Below are 19,559 nucleotides of genomic sequence, written 5' to 3' on the forward strand. Positions count from 1 at the left end.
AGACCCCCCCCGCTGGGGCCCCTCACCCCAGTAAGAAGCCCTTACAGACCCCCCCCGCTGGGGCCCCTCACCCCAGTAAGAAGCCCTTACAGACCCCCCCGCTGGGGCCCCTCACCCCAGTAAGAAGCCCTTACAGACCCCCCCGCTGGGGCCCCTCACCCCAGTAAGAAGCCCTTACAGACCCCCGCTGGGGCCCCTCACCCCAGTAAGAAGCCCTTACAGACCCCCCCGCTGGGACCCCTCACCCCAGTAAGAAGCCCTTACAGACCCCCGCTGGGGCCCCTCACCCCAGTAAGAAGCCCTTACAGACCCCCCCCGCTGGGGCCCCCACCCCAGTAAGAAGCCCTTACAGACCCCCCCGCTGGGGCCCCTCACCCCAGTAAGAAGCCCTTACAGACCCCCCCGCTGGGGCCCCTCACCCCAGTAAGAAGCCCTTACAGACCCCCGCTGGGGCCCCTCACCCCAGTAAGAAGCCCTTACAGACCCCCCCGCTGGGACCCCTCACCCCAGTAAGAAGCCCTTACAGACCCCCCGCTGGGACCCCTCACCCCAGTAAGAAGCCCTTACAGACCCCCCGCTGGGACCCCTCACCCCAGTAAGAAGCCCTTACAGACCCCCCCGCTGGGACCCCTCACCCCAGTAAGAAGCCCTTACAGACCCCCCGCTGGGACCCCTCACCCCAGTAAGAAGCCCTTACAGACCCCCCCCCTGGGGCCCCTCACCCAGTAAGAAGCCCTTACAGACCCCCCCGCTGGGGCCCCTCACCCCAGTAAGAAGCCCTTACAGACCCCCCGCTGGGGCCCCTCACCCCAGTAAGAAGCCCTTACAGACCCCCCCGCTGGGACCCCTCACCCCAGTAAGAAGCCCTTACAGACCCCCCGCTGGGACCCCTCACCCCAGTAAGAAGCCCTTACAGACCCCCCCGCTGGGGCCCCTCACCCCAGTAAGAAGCCCTTACAGACCCCCCCGCTGGGGCCCCTCACCCCAGTAAGAAGCCCTTACAGACCCCCCGCTGGGGCCCCTCACCCCAGTAAGAAGCCCTTACAGACCCCCCGCTGGGGCCCCCCCTCACCCCAGTAAGAAGCCCTTAAAGACCCCCCCGCTGGGGCCCCTCACCCCAGTAAGAAGCCCTTACAGACCCCCCGCTGGGGCCCCTCACCCCAGTAAGAAGCCCTTACAGACCCCCCCCGCTGGGGCCCCTCACCCCAGTAAGAAGCCCTTACAGACCCCCCCCGCTGGGGCCCCTCATCCCAGTAAGAAGCCCTTACAGACCCCCCCGCTGGGGCCCCTCACCCCAGTAAGAAGCCCTTACAGACCCCCCGCTGGGACACCTCACCCCAGTAAGAAGCCCTTACAGACCCCCGCTGGGGCCCCTCACCCCAGTAAGAAGCCCTTACAGACCCCCCCGCTGGGGCCCCTCACCCCAGTAAGAAGCCCTTACAGACCCCCCGCTGGGGCCCCTCACCCCAGTAAGAAGCCCTTACAGACCCCCCCGCTGGGACCCCTCACCCCAGTAAGAAGCCCTTACAGACCCCCCCCCGCTGGGACCCCTCACCCCAGTAAGAAGCCCTTACAGACCCCCCCGCTGGGGCCCCTCACCCCAGTAAGAAGCCCTTACAGACCCCCCCGCTGGGGCCCCTCACCCCAGTAAGAAGCCCTTACAGACCCCCCGCTGGGGCCCCTCACCCCAGTAAGAAGCCCTTACAGACCCCCCGCTGGGGCCCCCCCTCACCCCAGTAAGAAGCCCTTAAAGACCCCCCCGCTGGGGCCCCTCACCCCAGTAAGAAGCCCTTACAGACCCCCCGCTGGGGCCCCTCACCCCAGTAAGAAGCCCTTACAGACCCCCCCGCTGGGGCCCCCCCTCACCCCAGTAAGAAGCCCTTACAGACCCCCGCTGGGGCCCCTCACCCCAGTAAGAAGCCCTTACAGACCCCCGCTGGGGCCCCTCACCCCAGTAAGAAGCCCTTACAGACCCCCCCGCTGGGGCCCCCCCCTCACCCCAGTAAGAAGCCCTTACAGACCCCCCGCTGGGACCCCTCACCCCAGTAAAAAGCCCTTACAGACCCCCGCTGGGGCCCCTCACCCCAGTAAGAAGCCCTTACAGACCCCCCGCTGGGGCCCCTCACCCCAGTAAAAAGCCCTTACAGACCCCCCCGCTGGGGCCCCTCACCCCAGTAAGAAGCCCTTACAGACCCCCCCCGCTGGGACCCCTCACCCCAGTAAGAAGCCCTTACAGACCCCCCGCTGGGCCCCTCATCCCAGTAAGAAGCCCTTACAGACCCCCCCGCTGGGGCCCCTCATCCCAGTAAGAAGCCCTTACAGACCCCCCCGCTGGGGCCCCTCACCCCAGTAAGAAGCCCTTACAGACCCCCCCGCTGGGGCCCCTCACCCCAGTAAGAAGCCCTTACAGACCCCCCCCCGCTGGGGCCCCTCACCCCAGTAAGAAGCCCTTACAGACCCCCCCCCCGGCCCATGACGCGAATGACGCACTAAGCTTCCCAAACAACAACACATCACGGCATTAACCACACCCCTTTGCTGAGTGACCAGCTAGCCCCGCCCCCTGCCCGCCATTTCATGCTGCTGCGCCTGTTTCTGCCAATTGAGCATTAGCAGGCGGGGCTTCGATCCAATGTCAGCCAATGGGCGCCTCGGCTGCGCAGATGGGCGTGCCCCGGCCGTGCGTTCCGAGCCTCGCTGTGAGTTTAGGTGCGATGGCGGCCGAACCCAGTGTGGTTTTAGCAGAACCGGAAGAGAAATAGAGAACGTATTGGGGCTTCCGCTTCCTGCAGCCTCCCGCCCGTTCCTGAGTGACCCACAACCCATAAGAGCCCGGACAGGTGAGCAGGGGGCGGGGGTTGGGTGGGGGTTGCTATTGGAGGATGCGGGGGACTCTGTGGCCCCAGGATACGGGAACATGGGCCCCTGGGTGTTGGGAGAGAGCCCTCCGGTGTCAGGGGCCACAGGCTGAGCCCGAGTGCATTACATTTAGTGTATAGGGAGGCCACACACCCCCTAAGCGCAGACTCCTCCCTCTCCCTCCGTTGCCTGGGGAATGCTGGGAGTTGTAGTCTTAGAGCAGCTTCCCCCAAGCCTCCTGTATTGGGTCCTTTATGTTTAACAGCCTCCCCCCCCCAGCACTACAGCTCCTCCCAGAACCCCCCTCTGGCTGTGCTGCCCAGGGAATGCTGGGAGTTGTAGTCTGGAAAACCAGAGGCTGTTTGTCTGAATGGAATCTGGATCCTCTGGTTGGATTCTGACTACTGGGTCCCACTCAGGGGACTGGCTGGGGCCGCTGTCCCTCTCTGGGGCAGTACTGGGCCCCTGATCCCTGCCTTACTCTCCCATCGGTACCAGGCTTACTGGGTCCCACTCAGGGGATTGGCTGGGGCCGCTGTCCCTCTCCGGGGCAGTACTGGGCCCCTGCCTTACTCTCCCATCAGTACCAGGCTTACTGGGTCCCACTCAGGGGATTGGCTGGGGCCGCTGTCCCTCCCCGGGGCAGTACTGGGCCCCTGATCCCTGCCTTACTCTCCCATCGGTACCAGGCTTACTGGGTCCCACTCAGGGGATTGGCTGGGGCCGCTGTCCCTCCCCGGGGCAGTACTGGGCCCCTGCCTTACTCTCCCATCAGTACCAGGCTTACTGGGTCCCACTCAGGGGATTGGCTGGGGGCCGCTGTCCCTCTCCTGGGCAGTACTGGGCCCCTGATCCCTGCCTTACTCTCCCATCAGTACCAGGCTTACTGGGTCCCACTCAGGGGATTGGCTGGGGGCCGCTGTCCCTCTCCTGGGCAGTACTGGGCCCCTGATCCCTGCCTTACTCTCCCATCGGTACCAGGCTTACTGGGTCCCACTCAGGAGATTGGCTGGGGGCCGCTGTCCCTCCCCGGGGCAGTACTGGGCCCCTGATCCCTGCCTTACTCTCCCATCAGTACCAGGCTTACTGGGTCCCACTCAGGGGATTGGCTGGGGGCCGCTGTCCCTCTCCTGGGCAGTACTGGGCCCCTGATCCCTGCCTTACTCTCCCATCGGTACCAGGCTTACTGGGTCCCACTCAGGGGACTGGCTGGGGCCGCTGTCCCTCTCCTGGGCAGTACTGGGCCCCTGCCTTACTCTCCCATCGGTACCAGGCTTACTGGGTCCCACTCAGGGGATTGGCTGGGGCCACTGTCCCTCTCTGGGGCAGTACTGGGCCCCTGATCCCTGCCTTACTCTCCCATCGGTACCAGGCTTACTGGGTCCCACTCAGGGGATTGGCTGGGGCCGCTGTCCCTCTCCTGGGCAGTACTGGGCCCCTGCCTTACTCTCCCATCAGTACCAGGCTTACTGGGTCCCACTCAGGGGATTGGCTGGGGCCGCTGTCCCTCCCCGGGGCAGTACTGGGCCCCTGCCTTACTCTCCCATCAGTACCAGGCTTACTGGGTCCCACTCAGGGGATTGGCTGGGGCCGCTGTCCCTCCCCGGGGCAGTACTGGGCCCCTGCCTTACTCTTCCATCAGTTCCAGGCTTACTGGGTCCCACTCAGGGGATTGGCTGGGGCCGCTGTCCCTCCCCGGGGCAGTACTGGGCCCCTGCCTTACTCTCCCATCGGTACCAGGCTTACTGGGTCCCACTCAGGGGACTGGCTGGGGCCGCTGTCCCTCTCCGGGGCAGTACTGGGCCCCTGCCTTACTCTCCCATCAGTACCAGGCTTACTGGGTCCCACTCAGGGGATTGGCTGGGGGCCGCTGTCCCTCTCCTGGGCAGTACTGGGCCCCTGATCCCTGCCTTACTCTCCCATCGGTACCAGGCTTACTGGGTCCCACTCAGGGGATTGGCTGGGGCCACTGTCCCTCTCTGGGGCAGTACTGGGCCCCTGCCTTACTCTCCCATCGGTACCAGGCTTACTGGGTCAGGGTGGGCATGGGAAGAGCTGGACACACTGACGTTGGGCTCATTGTGTGCCCCTCTAGTGGTCCCTGGCCATGTCGGAAGGATGGGAAGAGTGGCCCTTGCTGGGCCCCGGATGGAAACGTCGGATCGCCGTCAGGAAGTCGGGGGTCTCCTGCGGTCACACAGATACCTACTATAAAAGGTGGGTGCAATTCCTGTGCCCTCACTTCTTTGCCAGTGTTCATGCCCCTTATGCTGTGCCACCTTGTGCCCCCCCCCAGCCCCACGGGAGAGAAGATCCGCAGTAGGATCGAGTTGGCCAAGTACTTCAATGCCCTCGGTTCCTCGGTGGACCTGACGCTCTTTGACTTTCGGAACGGGGTGATTGTGGATAAAGGTTCCCCCAAGGTAAGAGCTTTGCACCCGCCTTTATGCCAAGTCCTACGCCCCCCCCCCTGCATTCGTTCTAATGCCACGATGCCCACTTTTCCAGAAAAAGAAAAACTCCAAGAGGAAAAGCCTCCCCGCTCATGGCGATGTGAAGCCCCAGCCTAAAAAGCCCCGCCTCTCTGCGCCTTTACCCGCCCCCGAGGAGTGTGAACAGAACGGAGAGACTGGAAAGTCTGTCGTGTGAGTGGCGAGTGGGGCTGGTGTGAGTGGGTACCGGGCAGGGTGGGCGTGGCTATATCCCTAATGTTTGCCCCTCCCACAGGCGCTGCCATGGCTGCGGAGTATGGTTTACGGGCGTGGAATTTGGCAAGTCCAAGGTTACCAAGTGGCGATGTGCCGATTGTAGAGGTAATGGAACGATGGGGGGCAGAATGGCCCTATTGTGGGGGGGGGGGGGGGTAAGTGAGGTTGGGGTGCTGCCCCCAGTTGGCACAACAGTATTGTCTGTGGGCATGTAATTGGCACAGGTCATTAGGGCATAGTGGGCACTGGATGGGATGTAGTTGGGCGGCACCTGATTGGCAGAGCCGCCCCATGTGACCCCTAACTCAGACTCCTCCCCTCTTGCAGCCTCCAGACGAGCGTTCAACAAGGAGCAGAAGTTACACAAGGTGGGTGTGCCCCCCCCCATGGCTCCGGGCAGGTACTGGGGGGTCCCTGGCTGGGGGGGTGCTGACGCTCTGTTCATGGTTAGAATACAGGTTGCGGCACGTGTGAGGCCTGTAAGGTAACGGAGAACTGCGGCCATTGCACCGTCTGCCTCCTGCGCTCCCACAACCCCGAGTTCAGCAGCTCCTGGAAGTGCGTCCGGAGGCGGTGCCTGCGCAACCTGCGCAAGGTGAGTGGCCGCCGTGGGGCGTCCGGCTGAGAATATATTCCCCCTCCCCGTCCCTCCCACCCAGTCTCCTGTCTTCTCTCCCCCCCGCAGGGTGACGACTGTGGGATGTGCCAGGGCTGCCAGAGGGATGACGACTGTGAAGGCTGCTCAGTCTGCCTCGATAAGATGCACAAGCCTGACGCCGACATCAAGGAGAGGTGCCTGCTGCGCCGCTGCGTGAACAAGGTAGGGCAGGGGATGGGAGGGGCCCCAGCAGAGGTGGGAGGGGCCAAGGTTCCCTGGCATTATTATTTATTTATGTTATTGATTGTAGAAGTTGACCAAACGCTCTCCTGGCTACAAGAATAACAACACGAAGAAGCTGCACATTGTAAGTTCCCATTTCCTGTTGTTATGTGGGGGGGAGGGGTTTGTTTGGGAAACAGGAAGTGATGTCAGATGACAGTAACCTATAGAGATGGAGCTTGTTTGTCTCCTAGCAGAACAGCCCAGGGCAGCCTCTTTATCTTCTTTGTAACCAGCGCCACCCATAGGTGCCAGTCTGCCATTCACTGTCATTCTTATTCCCCCCCCCCCCACTCGCACACCAGAAGAAACCGGCGCCCATCAAACTGAAGAAGAAAAAGAAGAAGAAGGCGACAGATGGGAAAGGGCAGGTTAGTAACAATCCTAGTGCCACATTGGCACCCTCCCCCCCCTCCTGCCCCCGTGTGTGTGAGCACTAACTCATGGGTGCCCACCCGTCATCATGTGTCTCTTCCTGCCCATATCTGTGCCCTTATGTACCCACAGTCTGTTCCACCCACTTTGCCATTTACCTGCTGTCTGTTGTACCCGTTTGCCCTCCCCCTGCCCATTTCTGTGCATTGAGGCTATTCATGCCAGCTTGCTGCCCCACTTTGCCATTTACCTGCTGTCTGTTGTACCCGTTTGCCCTCCCCCTGCCCATTTCTGTGCATTAAGGCTATTCATGCCAGCTTGCTGCCCCCCTTGCCATTTACCTGCTGTCTGTTGTACCCGTTTGCCCTCCCCCTGCTCATTTCTGTGCATTGAGGCTATTCATGCCAGCTTGCTGCCCCACTTTGCCATTTACCTGCTGTCTGTTGTACCCGTTTGCCCTCCCCCTGCCCATTTCTGTGCATTGAGGCTATTCATGCCAGCTTGCTGCCCCACTTTGCCATTTACCTGCTGTCTGTTGTACCCGTTTGCCCTCCCCCTGCCCATTTCTGTGCATTAAGGCTATTCATGCCAGCTTGCTGCCCCCCTTGCCATTTACCTGCTGTCTGTTGTACATGCTTGCCCTCCCCCTGCCAGTTTCTGTGCATTGAGGCTATTCATGCCAGCTTGCTGCCCCACTTTGCCATTTACCATCTGTCTGTTGTACCCGCTTGCCCTCCCCCTGCCCATTTCTGTGCATTGAGGCTATTCATGCCAACTTCTCTAACAGCTGCTTGCCCCCCGTATCGCTTTGCATGGCCCCCCAAACCCCCCCATTCCCACCGCTTGGCAGTTCAGGGGCCTCAGGCTCTCATCTGTCTTTCCGCCACATTGACTCCGCCCACCATATCTTACAGCCGCTCTCAGGCCGCCGTCAAAACCGGAAGTGCGGCGATTGCGAGTCCTGCCTGCAGAAGGACGACTGTGGCGAGTGCGACTTCTGTCAGGACAAGCCCAAATTCGGTGGCCGCAACCTTAAGCGGCAGAAGTGTCGCTGGCGCCAGTGCCTGCGCTTTGCCATGGTGGGTCTTGGGGATCTGTAGCGCCCCCCTCTGAGCTGCCAGGAAGAGCGAAAGCCTTTTTGTTTGCTCTATCTTGCCCCTCTCTCTGCTACAGCTCCTGTACTCTGCCTGGGGCATGTGTGTATCTCTATAGCGGGGCTATTGCGGGCATAGATAGGTGGCACAGCTACTGCAGGTATAGATAGGTGGCATACCTGCAGCACTGCTTGCCCACAGTTTCAGCAGGAAGGACTGAATTGGCAGCCTTGCCTGGCATTCTGTAGCTAAACATGGCACTGCAGATTGGGCATGGGCTTGGCTCTCGGGGGCACAGCATCTCATTGGCACACTCTGACCCTAGACACTTGGAGGTGCTGGTACCCGCCACTCCTCTCTTGGCCAGTTCTACCCCCAGTGTATAAGCTGGCAGTTGGCACCTTTCCTATGGCCATATAAGCGCCTACCTGGTATGCTATTGGCCTTGGCGCTGTTTGGGTGCAGCTTTGCATTCTGGGAGAGTGGGCAGAAGCGGATCGGAGAGTGCTATGTTGGAATGGCAGAACTCCATGGTGTCTATACTCTATGGTTGCCATGACGTTGACCACAGACAGGGGGCGCCTGTGCTTTCCAGACTGTAAGACTCTGACTATTTCTCAGGAAAAGAACATCCCGGCGATCCACAGGTCCAATAACCCGGTGATTCTGGAGAGGTTGAAGCACGAGGCAGGCGGCGGGGAATATGAGACGGTAGAGGGGCAGGTAAGTGGGGGGTGCTGGGGGGGTTGGGTCTAGGGCCCTCACTTGGGGGATTCCAAGGGGCCCCCAATGGGCTTGATCCTAACAGAATGTTGTCTCCTCCGCAGCAGAATCTGGACCCTCCGCTCGCTGTGCCGCAACTCAGGGAAACTGTCATTAAAATGGAACAGACGAATGGGCAGCACCGCGCCAGTCATGTGAGTATCTTATGCCCCTTGGTAGTAGCCACGCTGGGCATGTGGGGCTAACTGGTCCATTCCATTAGGGATTACCTGTAGTGCCTCTCGGCCTGCAAGTGAGGGGGATTGTGGGTATTAGGGATTACCTGTAGTGCCTCTCGGCCTGCAAGTGAGGGGGATTGTGGGTATTAGGGATTACCTGTAGTGCCTCTCGGCCTGCAAGTGAGGGGGATTGTGGGTATTAGGGATTACCTGTAGTGCCTCTCATCCTGCAAGTGAGGGGGATTGTGGGTATTAGGGATTACCTGTAGTGCCTCTCGGCCTGCAAGTGAGGGGGATTGTGGGTATTGGGGATTACCTGTAGTGCCTCTCAGCCTGCAAGTGAGGGGGATTGTGGGTATTGGGGATTACCTGTAGTGCCTCTCAGCCTGCAAGTGAGGGGGATTGTGGGTATTAGGGATTACCTGTAGTGCCTCTCAGCCTGCAAGTGAGGGGGATTGTGGGTATTGGGGATTACCTGTAGTGCCTCTCATCCTGCAAGTGAGGGGGATTGTGGGTATTAGGGATTACCTGTAGTGCCTCTCATCCTGCAAGTGAGGGGGATTGTGGGTATTAGGGATTACCTGTAGTGCCTCTCGGCCTGCAAGTGAGGGGGATTGTGGGTATTAGGGATTACCTGTAGTGCCTCTCGGCCTGCAAGTGAGGGGGATTGTGGGTATTAGGGATTACCTGTAGTGCCTCTCGGCCTGCAAGTGAGGGGGATTGTGGGTATTAGGGATTACCTGTAGTGCCTCTCATCCTGCAAGTGAGGGGGATTGTGGGTATTAGGGATTACCTGTAGTGCCTCTCATCCTGCAAGTGAGGGGGATTGTGGGTATTAGGGATTACCTGTAGTGCCTCTCGGCCTGCAAGTGAGGGGGATTGTGGGTATTGGGGATTACCTGTAGGGGAGTAGGGGATGCTGACCCTTGGGCCCTGTGTCTCTAGGAGAGGAACCACAATCCCGTGGGGAACAACGAGACTTCCCGGCTGATAAAGGAGGAGAGAGTGGAGGGGATCGTCCCACACACAGAAGATATTGCCCCCTTGGTAAGGAGCATCTCCCTATGGGGGCACGTATGGCAGCAGGAAGGAGCGGCCAGTACTAATACCCCCCCTTCTGCCTTGTTACCCCAGGATCTGAAACTGAACCGATCGGTCAAGACAGAGGAGTTCATCACAGAGACTGATGACGTTGAAGAAGCAGATGAAAGCACTCCCGTGGTAAACTGTGCCCCCGTCTGTGTGGTGCCACCCTGCAGCTTTACCGTATTGTTGCTTGGCACCTTGCTGGGTTTTGTATATATTCTCTGATCTGCCCTGCGCTTGCCCTACAGTTGTGGCACCTTGGCGGACGCTGTATAGGGGCACCTGTAGCTAGGGGCTTGCCTGGCACTGTATAGGGGCTTGCCTGGCGCTGTATAGGGGCACCTGTAGCTAGGGGCTTGCCTGGCGCTGTATAGGGGCACCTGTAGCTAGGGGCTTGCCTGGCGCTGTATAGGGGCACCTGTAGCTAGGGGGCTTGCCTGGCGCTGTATAGGGGCACCTGTAGCTAGGGGCTTGCCTGGCGCTGTATAGGGGCACCTGTAGCTAGGGGCTTGCCTGGCGCTGTATAGGGGCACCTGTAGCTTAGGGGCTTGCCTGGCGCTGTATAGGGGCACCTGTAGCTAGGGGGCTTGCCTGGCGCTGTATAGGGGCACCTGTAATTAGGGGCTTGCCTGGCGCTGTATAGGGGCACCTGTAGCTAGGGGCTTGCCTGGCGCTGTATAGGGGCACCTGTAGCTAGGGGCTTGCCTGGCGCTGTATAGGGGCACCTGTAGCTAGGGGCTTGCCTGGCGCTGTATAGGGGCACCTGTAGCTAGGGGCTTGCCTGGCGCTGTATAGGGGCACCTGTAGCTAGGGGCTTGCCTGGCGCTGTATAGGGGCACCTGTAGCTAGGGGCTTGCCTGGCGCTGTATAGGGGCACCTGTAGCTAGGGGGCTTGCCTGGCGCTGTATAGGGGCACCTGTAGCTAGGGGCTCAGATGTGGATGTGCCAGTGGGCACAGAGTAGGGCATATACGGATCACAGGTCAGAACTCATTGCTGTATTTGGATCGGGTACAGTCGGTCCCGGTGCTCCCTGCTGGGCTTTTCATGTCCGATTCCTTTTTGGTTTGTTGGCAGATCATGGAGATTTTCAGCCTGGGCTCGTACCACGCCACGGGAGACCTAGACCGGGTTTTACTGGAATTCATGGGGGAGCTGAACGAGATGCCCCTGCCGGCCCACTGGGAGGTACTGGCCCCCACCGGCCCCAATCTTCAGTTGGTGCAGCGCTCCAGGCTTTCCACCATGGCCGACACCGTTATCTACATCCAGCCCGGACTCCTCTTCCACGTGGTCGTGAGGGGCCACCCCGTCCCTTCTTCCCACGAACTCTATAATAACCACCCCTCCCGTCTCACCACCGTGGATGACGTGGTGGAGCTGATCTGCGACCTGGAGGCCCATCGGCCCTGCCCCGGTCTGTCCAAGCCCCGGCGCCGGTCCCCCGATTGCCGCGTGTTGGTGGCGGGCGCGGGGCGGTGCGAGGAATGCTGCAAAGTGCCCTGGCCCTCAGGAAGCAGCCATTAGGCGTGGGGGGGAGGCTGGTCGAGCCGTAGCTCAGGGACAAACAGGCACCACGTGGGGCTTCTCATGGTAACGGACTGGGTGGGATGAGAACCTGTGTATTAGGGGTGAGCGAGGGGAGGAGCTAACAGAACCCAATGCCTTCAGGACACAGAGCTTTCCTTTATTTTCCCTACACTGGAAGAAGAAGAAACTGAGGCTGGGCCGCAGGTATAAAGTCTATTACTGAGTCTCTAGCGCTTTTTTCTTTTTAACCCTTTTATGACTTTTACGTTGGTCAATGGCCGACTCCGTAGTCTTCCGCTCTCGGGCCGATTCTGCCCTCAGGGCCCACTGCCGCTCCTTTCTCCTATTGGCTCTCTGCGGAGAGTTGCTGCTTTTCTAAATACCCGAGAATACCGTTTGCACCGAGGTAGCTGCATTATGTCAGGGGGCTTCGCCTTTTAGCATCCAACCCCCCCCCCCCCCCCCCGTAATTTCTTTCCAGTTTGATACAATAAATCTTTGCAATTTCTTTCTTTTATTTCAGTGTTTTCTTATAGCAGATTCTTCCCACGGTGGGGTCGGAGCCCCCTTTCTGCCAGTGATAGAACTGCGTGCCCAGGGCGGGATGCTGCTGGCCCACTCGCATATTGGCTCCGCCCTCTCCAGTAGGACCTTTTATTTAGTTTTTTTTATATGTTCTTATATAAACATGGTGTTTGGGTAAGACGGGGCCACACAGCTTAGCGCTGCCAGTTACCCAGCAATAACTTGCACCAAACTGCTCTTATGGCACCGCCTAGGGGCTCTAAGCCTGGCCCCATAGGGGGGCCACACAGTGATGCACTCTCTTTATACCGATAGCTCCCCTAGTGGCCATTAATGGGGTGCTGCTACTGATTTCCCAGGAACGAGCAGCCTTAGGCTGAAGTGGTCCCCTCTTCTCATTGGATGGAAACCTTTTGGATCATTATGGGACGTTTTCTCTTATCCGTTTGTAAATATAGGGACCGGTCCATAAAGCGCTTCTCTGTTTCATACTAAACTGGTATTTGATTCTTACTGATATATTGAGACATAACCACTGGTAATATAGGCATTATCTTGTGATATATCATTAAATTAAAGTTATATTTACTGTAACACTGTGTGCCCGGCCTTGTTTCCCTGCTTCCACCCCTGGCCATTCCCTGGGATACAGAGAGACATTTGGGCAACCCTGGCCAGTCGGTTGGTCGGGGGCAGGTTTTGTCCGTGGGCCAGGGCAAATAGGGTAGTTAGATCCCCTGCATGTTGGGAGGCACTAGGAGCAGCTTAGATTTACTAACCCAGCAAAGGGTCTCATTTATATGGAGTCACGTTCAGGTCTTTATATTCTGGGTCCGGTCCAACTTGGCCTTTATCCTCATAGATCCAACCTTATACCTCCCCCATTCACTCAGCACCCAATGTACATAGATTGTAGCATTTAGCCATATGCCTGAGACTTCAGATCTCTCACCCAGAAGCCCCAGCGATAGACTAAGCTAAGGTCCTATTCACCCTAGCAACCAGGCAGTGGTTTAAATGACAGACTGGAGGTTGCCCAAGTTCCAGGCTGAGCTGGTTCTGCTGCCCTTAAAAATGCCATACTCCATTCCTAGGGGCACCACCTTTCCCTGTAGGTTTGCCATGACAAATCAGTGGCCACCTTCTTGCCATCCTCATAGAGGTGCTGTTTTTGATACTTGCACCGGCTGGGGTTACAAATAGTCTTTGTCCTTCTGATGCCCCTGTAGGAACCTGCAGGCAATTTGGGAACACAGGTCAGCTAAACGATGTGTATGGAGGCTTAGAAACCAAAGAGCACAACTTGTTCTTCTTGCTCAAGTCAACTAGTGAAACTTCATCCATGTCGCTGGCTCTGTAGGTGCAAAGGGGGACTATCTGTGAGGGCTTTATGGACTAAAGGCAAGTCCCACAAAGGGCCAAACCATTGATCTGGTTGAACAATTAGAATGGCAGCTTTGAAGACCAAATGTTCTACTGGCCACCTTCTCTCTAGGATGGCCATCACAGCTGAAAGTTGCTCTCAAGGGGGCAGATTTATTCCAAAACGAGTTCATGATCAGTTTTTGAGCAGTCGATTGCTCTGGCTTACTGTCGAACAGGACTTGATGAAGAAAAACGTTTCTGCTCTAGCTTTCTCCTCAGTCTTCACACCATCAATGTAAAACCCCCCAGGCTCTGGGCCACCATTGTCCCTGGGAAAAGGGATCTTCCCTGGTAGAGGAATTGGGAAGCCCAAGTTCATCCTTCTCTGCCAATCTGGCAGAATTGCTATGGGTTCCATCCGTGTCTGAAACATCTTCTGTCGAACCTTCATCCACTGGGATGGAGCCACACTCCTACTGCAATATAAAGTGGGTTTATTGCCCTTTGCATGCCCGAAGCAGTACAATTGTGAGCCCACTCTTCTGTGCCTGGAAACCTTCTACAGATGGACACCAGAATCGGTATTAGCACAGATAGTAAGGTCATAGATACAATTGGAACTGCTATTGAAAAGGACAATATTTATCTTCAGAATAGGGTTTTGTTTATGGCCTGGCTGATCACCAAAAGCCAATAACTTGCCTCTCCATGTGACTGAAGAACTGGGCCGGAACAATACGAGGGGCCTCGGTTTGATCAAGCTCTAGGCAATATGAGCTTGTATGTCCTCCCTGTGTCTCCATGGGTTGCCTCTGGCTACTCCGAATTCCTATCAGAAACACTGGACAGTTCACTGGGGCATTTAATGCCCCAGTGGGGCAGGAACTGATAAAAATAATGAATATGCTGCACATATGATATAAAAATGAAGAACACATTATAACATTTTCCGAAGGGCACCTTTCACCTGTTGGTTCCTCAGGCTGTAGATAAAGGGGTTGAGCAGAGGACTGAGTATGGAATATACCAGAGCAATTGGCCTGTTTGTCTCTACAGCTCCAGCTGAAGCGGGATGAAAGTAGCTGGCAAATATTGTTCCAAAGTAAAGTCCTACAGAAATCAGGTGAGAGGAGCAGGTGGAGAAGGCTCGGGACCTCCCGGAGGAGGAGTGGATCGATAATATGGTTTTAATGATTTGGAAGTAAGATACCATGATAAAGACGAAGGGGCTCATTGCCATTATGCTCCCCTCGGTGTATACAAGAAGTTCAAAGCTAGCCGTGTCTGAGCAGGAGAGTGCCAGCAGTGGAGGGATATCACAGAAATGCTCATTGATCTTGTTGAGACCACAGAAATCCAACGAGGAGATGATGGACGTGTAAAGGAGAGAATGCAAAAAGCTTAATATCCAGGCGAAACATATGAGAGACAAACAAGTCTTCCTGCTCAATATAGACAAGTACCGAAGAGGATTTGTGATAGCCACCAGGCGGTCATATGCCATAATGGCCAAAACAAAGCACTCCATGACGGCCGTCCAGATAAAGAAGAAGAGTTGAGTCATGCAGCCTTGAAACGAGATGCTTTTCTTCTCCATGAGAAGATGGGCCACCATGAGAGGGACAGTTACCGATACGAAGCTGCTGTCCACAAAGGAAAGGTTCCCCAAGAAGAAATACATAGGTGTTTGGAGCTCCGGGGTCATGAATATGAGGGAGAGGATCAGAGAGTTTCCCAGAACAGTCACCAGGTATATAGTTAGAAATAGAGCCGAGAGAGGGGACTTCTGCTCAGGGTTTTCCGACAAACCCAAGAGGATAAACTCGGTGACGGAGGAAGAATTTTCTTTTTCCATTGGTAAAAAAATCTGGTCTTAAATAAGAAAAATGTTTTATTTCCTTATATTTCAACCTTCTACCCAAAGCCAAGTCCTTCCATTGCTTTTGGCATAGTCACTCCCGGAGCAATGAACAGAGACACTTACATGGACTCCCGCTGCAGGCAATGTGGCTCCCAAGGCTCGGGATTAGTTGGTCTCTTTAGTCAGGGTGGGAATCAGCACGGGGTTGGATCCAGGCCCTGGGGCAGCTCTGAGCTCCTGTATTTATAGACCTTCTCCCAAGCACAGAGGGCCCAGTTATACTGCCTGCCTGCCCTGAGAGAGAGGAACGGTGTTTATTTGCAGATTATACCCAAGGGCTGAGTTACCTTTAGGGAGGCAATTTGTAAACTGAAGATCCAAACTTCCTAAACTTACATTAAAATGACTTTGCCCCTTTCACTTGCTGGCTCATCAGGCTGTAGATAGTAGTACTGAGTATATCACAAAGAGAGGCCTCTTTCAGCCACAGGTACCAGCTCGGTAGGATCGAAGTGGCCCAAAAGGACATGGAGATGGCTCGTACCTTCTAGAGAAGCACTAAATCAACCCTAACCCAGTTCTAAAGATTAAGGGGCCGATTATCACGAGAGAGTGCATGTCCTCCACTCCACTGACATGGAACTGCCAGCCCCGACTCGGGCAGATATTCCTACAGCCCCGACTCGGGCAGATATTCCTACAGCCCCGACTCGGGCAGATATTCCTACAGCCCCGACTCGGGCAGATATTCCTACAGCCCCGACTCGGGCAGATATTCCTACAGCCCCGACTCGGGCAGATATTCCTACAGCCCCGACTCGGGCAGATATTCCTACAGCCCCGACTCGGGCAGATATTCCTACAGCCCCGACTCAGGCAGATATTCCTACAGCCCCGACTCAGGCAGATATTCCTACAGCCCCGACTCCAGCGGATATTCCTACAACTCCAGCGGATATTCCTACAACTCCAGCGGATATTCCTACAGCCCCAACTCCAGCGGATATTCCTACAGCCCCAACTCCAGCAGATATTCCTACAGCTCCGACTCCAGCAGATATTCCTACAACTCCAGCGGATATTCCTACAGCCCCGACTCCAGCAGATAATCCTACAGCTCCGACTCCAGCAGATATTCCTACAGCCCCGACTCCAGCTGATATTCCTACAGCGCCGAGTCCAGCAGATATTCCTACAACTCCAGCGGATATTCCTACAGCCCCGACTCCAGCAGATATTTGCACAGCTCCAACTCAGCAGCTCTTATGTCCGCCATTCTGCAAGGCCAACCCTCCCCAAAGTCAACATTCACCTCTAGAATCGAGGAATTAAAGGTGGATCTTTCCTTATATAAGCAGGACATTCAAAATATACAGGAGAGAACTAGTGCACTGGAAGAAGAGGGGTGAGGGCCACACAAGGGAACTGCCCCAAGAAATAAGTCAAAACTCCAGCTTCAAGCTGTGACTGATCACATGGATGACTTGGAGAAGAAGCAGCACCGCTCAGATGTCCAAGAGTGAAAGTTCCCAACCTTGAAATATTAATGCATTAAAGATCTACTAGGCCAGGATGTATATCCCCCCAATTTGTGGAGGCTTTTTATATGATTAACTGAGTTACCCCACTGCCCGCAGGCACATGTAAGGGAAACTCTTAGCCACCGAGGCACAATAACTCACAATATACATGGCATTTATATTATTGTCTGAAATGGGAAACTTTGTTATGGGTGGGTGATTCCAATCTTGTATTTAACACAGCCCAGTGGCCGTATCTTTGGGAAGGATTGACCGCTTAGGTTTGTCCCTAGATTTAAAGCTTGGATACAGGCGCTCTACGGCCATCCATGGGCCATAGAAAGAGGGGACAAGAGGCACCTGGTAAGGGTGTCCCCTCTACCCACTGCTCTTTGTCTTACCCATCGAACCCCATGCCATCCAAACAGGGGTGCAACTATAGAGGAGTGTTGGGGGGCCAGTCGGACCCTAATTATAGAGCAAGTGGTAGAATAAGTCAACTTTAGGGGCCCCAAACTAAGTTTGCTGTGAGGCCCAGTAACATCTAGTTACCCCACTGCACCCGGATTTGGGCAAATGAGGATATAACGGGGCTTATGAATAGGAAATTTAATAGAAGAAATATCACTTTATGCCAATGACATGTTGTTCTCCTTGGCAAACCCACATCAGGCCCATGACAACCTCCTGAAGGTGGTCTCCAAAATCTGCCGTCCTTGGGAGCTAAGGTTAACCAGTCGGTTCCCTTTCCTATAGACCCCCGCCCCCCGGATACCCGTGGCGCCATCTTGCAGCTCCAGGTAGTGACATCATTCAGGTATCTTGGCTTAATGATCCACGTGGACCTTGATAGGTAGGAACATTTAACTCTAAACCCTGTGGTACAGTAACGTAGCCGTAGGGGCCCGGGGGCAGGCTGTGCAGATGAGCCCCCACTTTCTTGCCGCTCAGCCAGTATATGCCCATGGGTTGCTGCCCCCAATCCAAATAACCCGATGGTGGCTGCTACATTAGGCTCTTTTGAAGCCCTCTCTACGCCCAATGGAGGAGCTTCCTCCTACTATGTTACTACTCCCACTATGGTCACAGTTACAGAGGCCTTTCCAAAATCCCAGAAGTTCTTCTGCTCCTCTGACACTCGGTCTCCCGGACCCCCTCGAGGAGAAGTAGCCATCTTCCTCACTTTTGTTCTATGCCAGATATCTACAGCTCGGCCAGGCTGGGAATTAAAACCCTAGGTTTCTGGTGCTGAATGGAAAATCTACAACGCGAATTTCAAGAATTTTACCCCCTACAGATATGCTATTTAGGTACCTGCAGCCTCGACTTTCATTCTGTAAAAAGCAAATTGGGTTGTTGGATCCCCTGCATATTGGGAGGCCAACCTTCTACACCCCCCCCCCCCAGTCACTCAGCACCCAATGTACATAGATTGTAGCATTTAGCCATATGCCTGAGATTTCAGATCTCTCTCTGCTACCCACAAGCCCCAGCGATAGACTAAGCTAAGGTCCTATTCACCCTAGCAACCAGGCAATGGTTTAAATGACAGGCTGGAAGATAAAAAACCAGGAGGCCTGAATAGAAAAACAAGCTACTCTACCGACTCTGAATTCTTCCTACAGTCTAAGGAACAACAGGAAGGTTTGTTGGCTAAATGGGAACTTCTCATAGTGTGTGTTGTGTGAATGTGATTGTGTTGCATTATATTTTGATCATAACATTTTCCGAAGAGCGCCTTTCACCTGTTGGTTCCTCAGGCTGTAGATAAAGGGGTTGAGCAGAGGACTGAGTATGGAATATACCAGAGCAATTGGCCTGTTGGTCTCTACAGCTCCAGCTGTAGGGGGATGTAAGTAGCTGGCAAATATTGTTCCAAAGTAAAGTCCTACAGAAATCAGGTGAGAGGAGCAGGTGGAGAAGGCTCGGGACCTCCCGGAGGAGGAGTGGATCGATAATATGGTTTTGATGATTCGGAAATAAGATACCACGATAAATACGAAGGGGCTCATTGCCATTATGCCCCCCTCGGTGTATACAAGAAGTTCCAGGCTTGCGGTGTCGGAGCAGGAGAGTGCCAGCAGTGGAGGGATATCGCAGAAATGCTCATTGATCTTGTCCAGACCACAGAAATCCAGCGAGGAGATGATGGACGTGTAAAGGAGAGAATGCAAAAAGCTTAATATCCAGGCAAAACACATGAAAGCCAAACAAGTCTTCCTGCTCAATGTAGACAAGTACCGAAGAGGATTCGTGATAGCCACCAGGCGGTCGTATGCCATAAGGGCCAAAACTAAACACTCCATGACGGCCGTCCAGAGGAAGAAGAAGAGTTGAGTCATGCAGCCTTGAAACGAGATGCTTTTCTTCTCCATGAGAAGATGGGCCACCATGAGAGGGACAGTTACCGATACGAAGCTGCTGTCCACAAAGGAAAGGTTTCCCAAGAAGAAATACATAGGGGTTTGGAGCTCCGGGGTCATGCATATTAGGGAGATGATCAGACCGTTTCCCAGAACAGTCACCAGGTATATAGTGAGAAATAGAGCGGAGAGAGGGGACTTCTGCTCAGGATTTTCCGACAAACCCAAGAGAATAAACTCCGTGACGGAGGAAGAATTTTCTTTTTCCATTGATAAAATCTCTATCTTATATGTCTGATTATCCTGAGGCCCACCTAGCAACCACCTACTCAAAGCCAAGTCCTTCCATTGCTTTTGGTGTAGTCACTCCCGGAACATAGAACAGAGACACTTACATGGACTCCCGCTGCAGGCGATGTGGCGCCCAAGGCTCGGGATTAGTTGGTCTCTTTA

General features: G+C 55.5%; 3 protein-coding genes and 1 long non-coding RNA gene across 7 annotated transcripts; 1 reads left to right on the forward strand and 3 right to left on the reverse strand.

Moving 5' to 3' along the window:
- Window positions 1-2,672: 2,672 nt before the first annotated feature.
- Window positions 2,673-12,591, forward strand: mbd1 (methyl-CpG binding domain protein 1). 4 transcript variants are annotated; one of them, XM_031890820.1, is made up of 16 exons: window positions 2,673-2,840; window positions 4,955-5,076; window positions 5,156-5,282; window positions 5,368-5,504; window positions 5,587-5,672; window positions 5,895-5,935; window positions 6,019-6,162; window positions 6,253-6,387; window positions 6,476-6,532; window positions 6,753-6,818; window positions 7,737-7,901; window positions 8,538-8,639; window positions 8,747-8,833; window positions 9,803-9,904; window positions 9,992-10,078; window positions 11,020-12,591. In XM_031890820.1, the coding sequence occupies exons 2-16, from the start codon at window positions 4,967-4,969 to the stop codon at window positions 11,467-11,469; spliced, it is 1,896 nt and encodes a 631-aa protein (XP_031746680.1). In that variant the 5' UTR covers window positions 2,673-2,840; window positions 4,955-4,966; the 3' UTR covers window positions 11,470-12,591. The 4 variants fall into 4 exon arrangements, with proteins under 4 accessions (XP_031746680.1, XP_031746681.1, XP_031746679.1 ...); XM_031890819.1 differs by having other exon boundaries at window positions 2,674-2,840; window positions 8,744-8,833; XM_031890821.1 differs by lacking the exon at window positions 6,019-6,162 and having other exon boundaries at window positions 8,744-8,833.
- Window positions 6,728-7,444, reverse strand: LOC116406580. Its single transcript, XR_004219584.1, has 2 exons — window positions 7,073-7,444; window positions 6,728-6,980 (listed from the first exon to the last, which is right to left on the reverse strand). It is a non-coding gene; the product is annotated as an uncharacterized LOC116406580 (long non-coding RNA).
- A 1,708-nt stretch (window positions 12,592-14,299) lies between the features above and the next one.
- Window positions 14,300-15,245, reverse strand: LOC100488539 (olfactory receptor 1G1-like). Its single transcript, XM_031890993.1, has one exon. The coding sequence runs from the start codon at window positions 15,215-15,217 to the stop codon at window positions 14,300-14,302; it is 918 nt and encodes a 305-aa protein (XP_031746853.1). The 5' UTR covers window positions 15,218-15,245.
- A 3,213-nt stretch (window positions 15,246-18,458) lies between these two features.
- LOC100489493 (olfactory receptor 1G1-like) lies at window positions 18,459-19,507 on the reverse strand. The gene has a single exon (XM_031890998.1). It carries the CDS (start codon window positions 19,374-19,376, stop codon window positions 18,459-18,461), a length of 918 nt encoding a protein of 305 aa, XP_031746858.1. The 5' UTR covers window positions 19,377-19,507.
- Window positions 19,508-19,559: the final 52 nt, after the last annotated feature.

Source organism: Xenopus tropicalis, chromosome 8 (genome assembly GCF_000004195.4).
Source record: "Xenopus tropicalis strain Nigerian chromosome 8, UCB_Xtro_10.0, whole genome shotgun sequence".
Taxonomy (NCBI): domain Eukaryota; kingdom Metazoa; phylum Chordata; class Amphibia; order Anura; family Pipidae; genus Xenopus; species Xenopus tropicalis.

Bases quoted from the DNA above. Each gene is read 5' to 3' on its own strand.
- mbd1 (XM_031890819.1), top strand. From the start codon at position 4,967: ATGTCGGAAGGATGGGAAGAGTGGCCCTTGCTGGGCCCCGGATGGAAA. The intron at 6,533-6,752 runs GTAAGTTCCCAT...CTCGCACACCAG, and splicing joins ACACGAAGAAGCTGCACATT to AAGAAACCGGCGCCCATCAA. The intron at 9,905-9,991 runs GTAAGGAGCATC...TTGTTACCCCAG, and splicing joins CAGAAGATATTGCCCCCTTG to GATCTGAAACTGAACCGATC.
- LOC100488539 (XM_031890993.1), bottom strand. From the start codon at position 15,217: ATGGAAAAAGAAAATTCTTCCTCCGTCACCGAGTTTATCCTCTTGGGT.
- LOC100489493 (XM_031890998.1), bottom strand. From the start codon at position 19,376: ATGGAAAAAGAAAATTCTTCCTCCGTCACGGAGTTTATTCTCTTGGGT.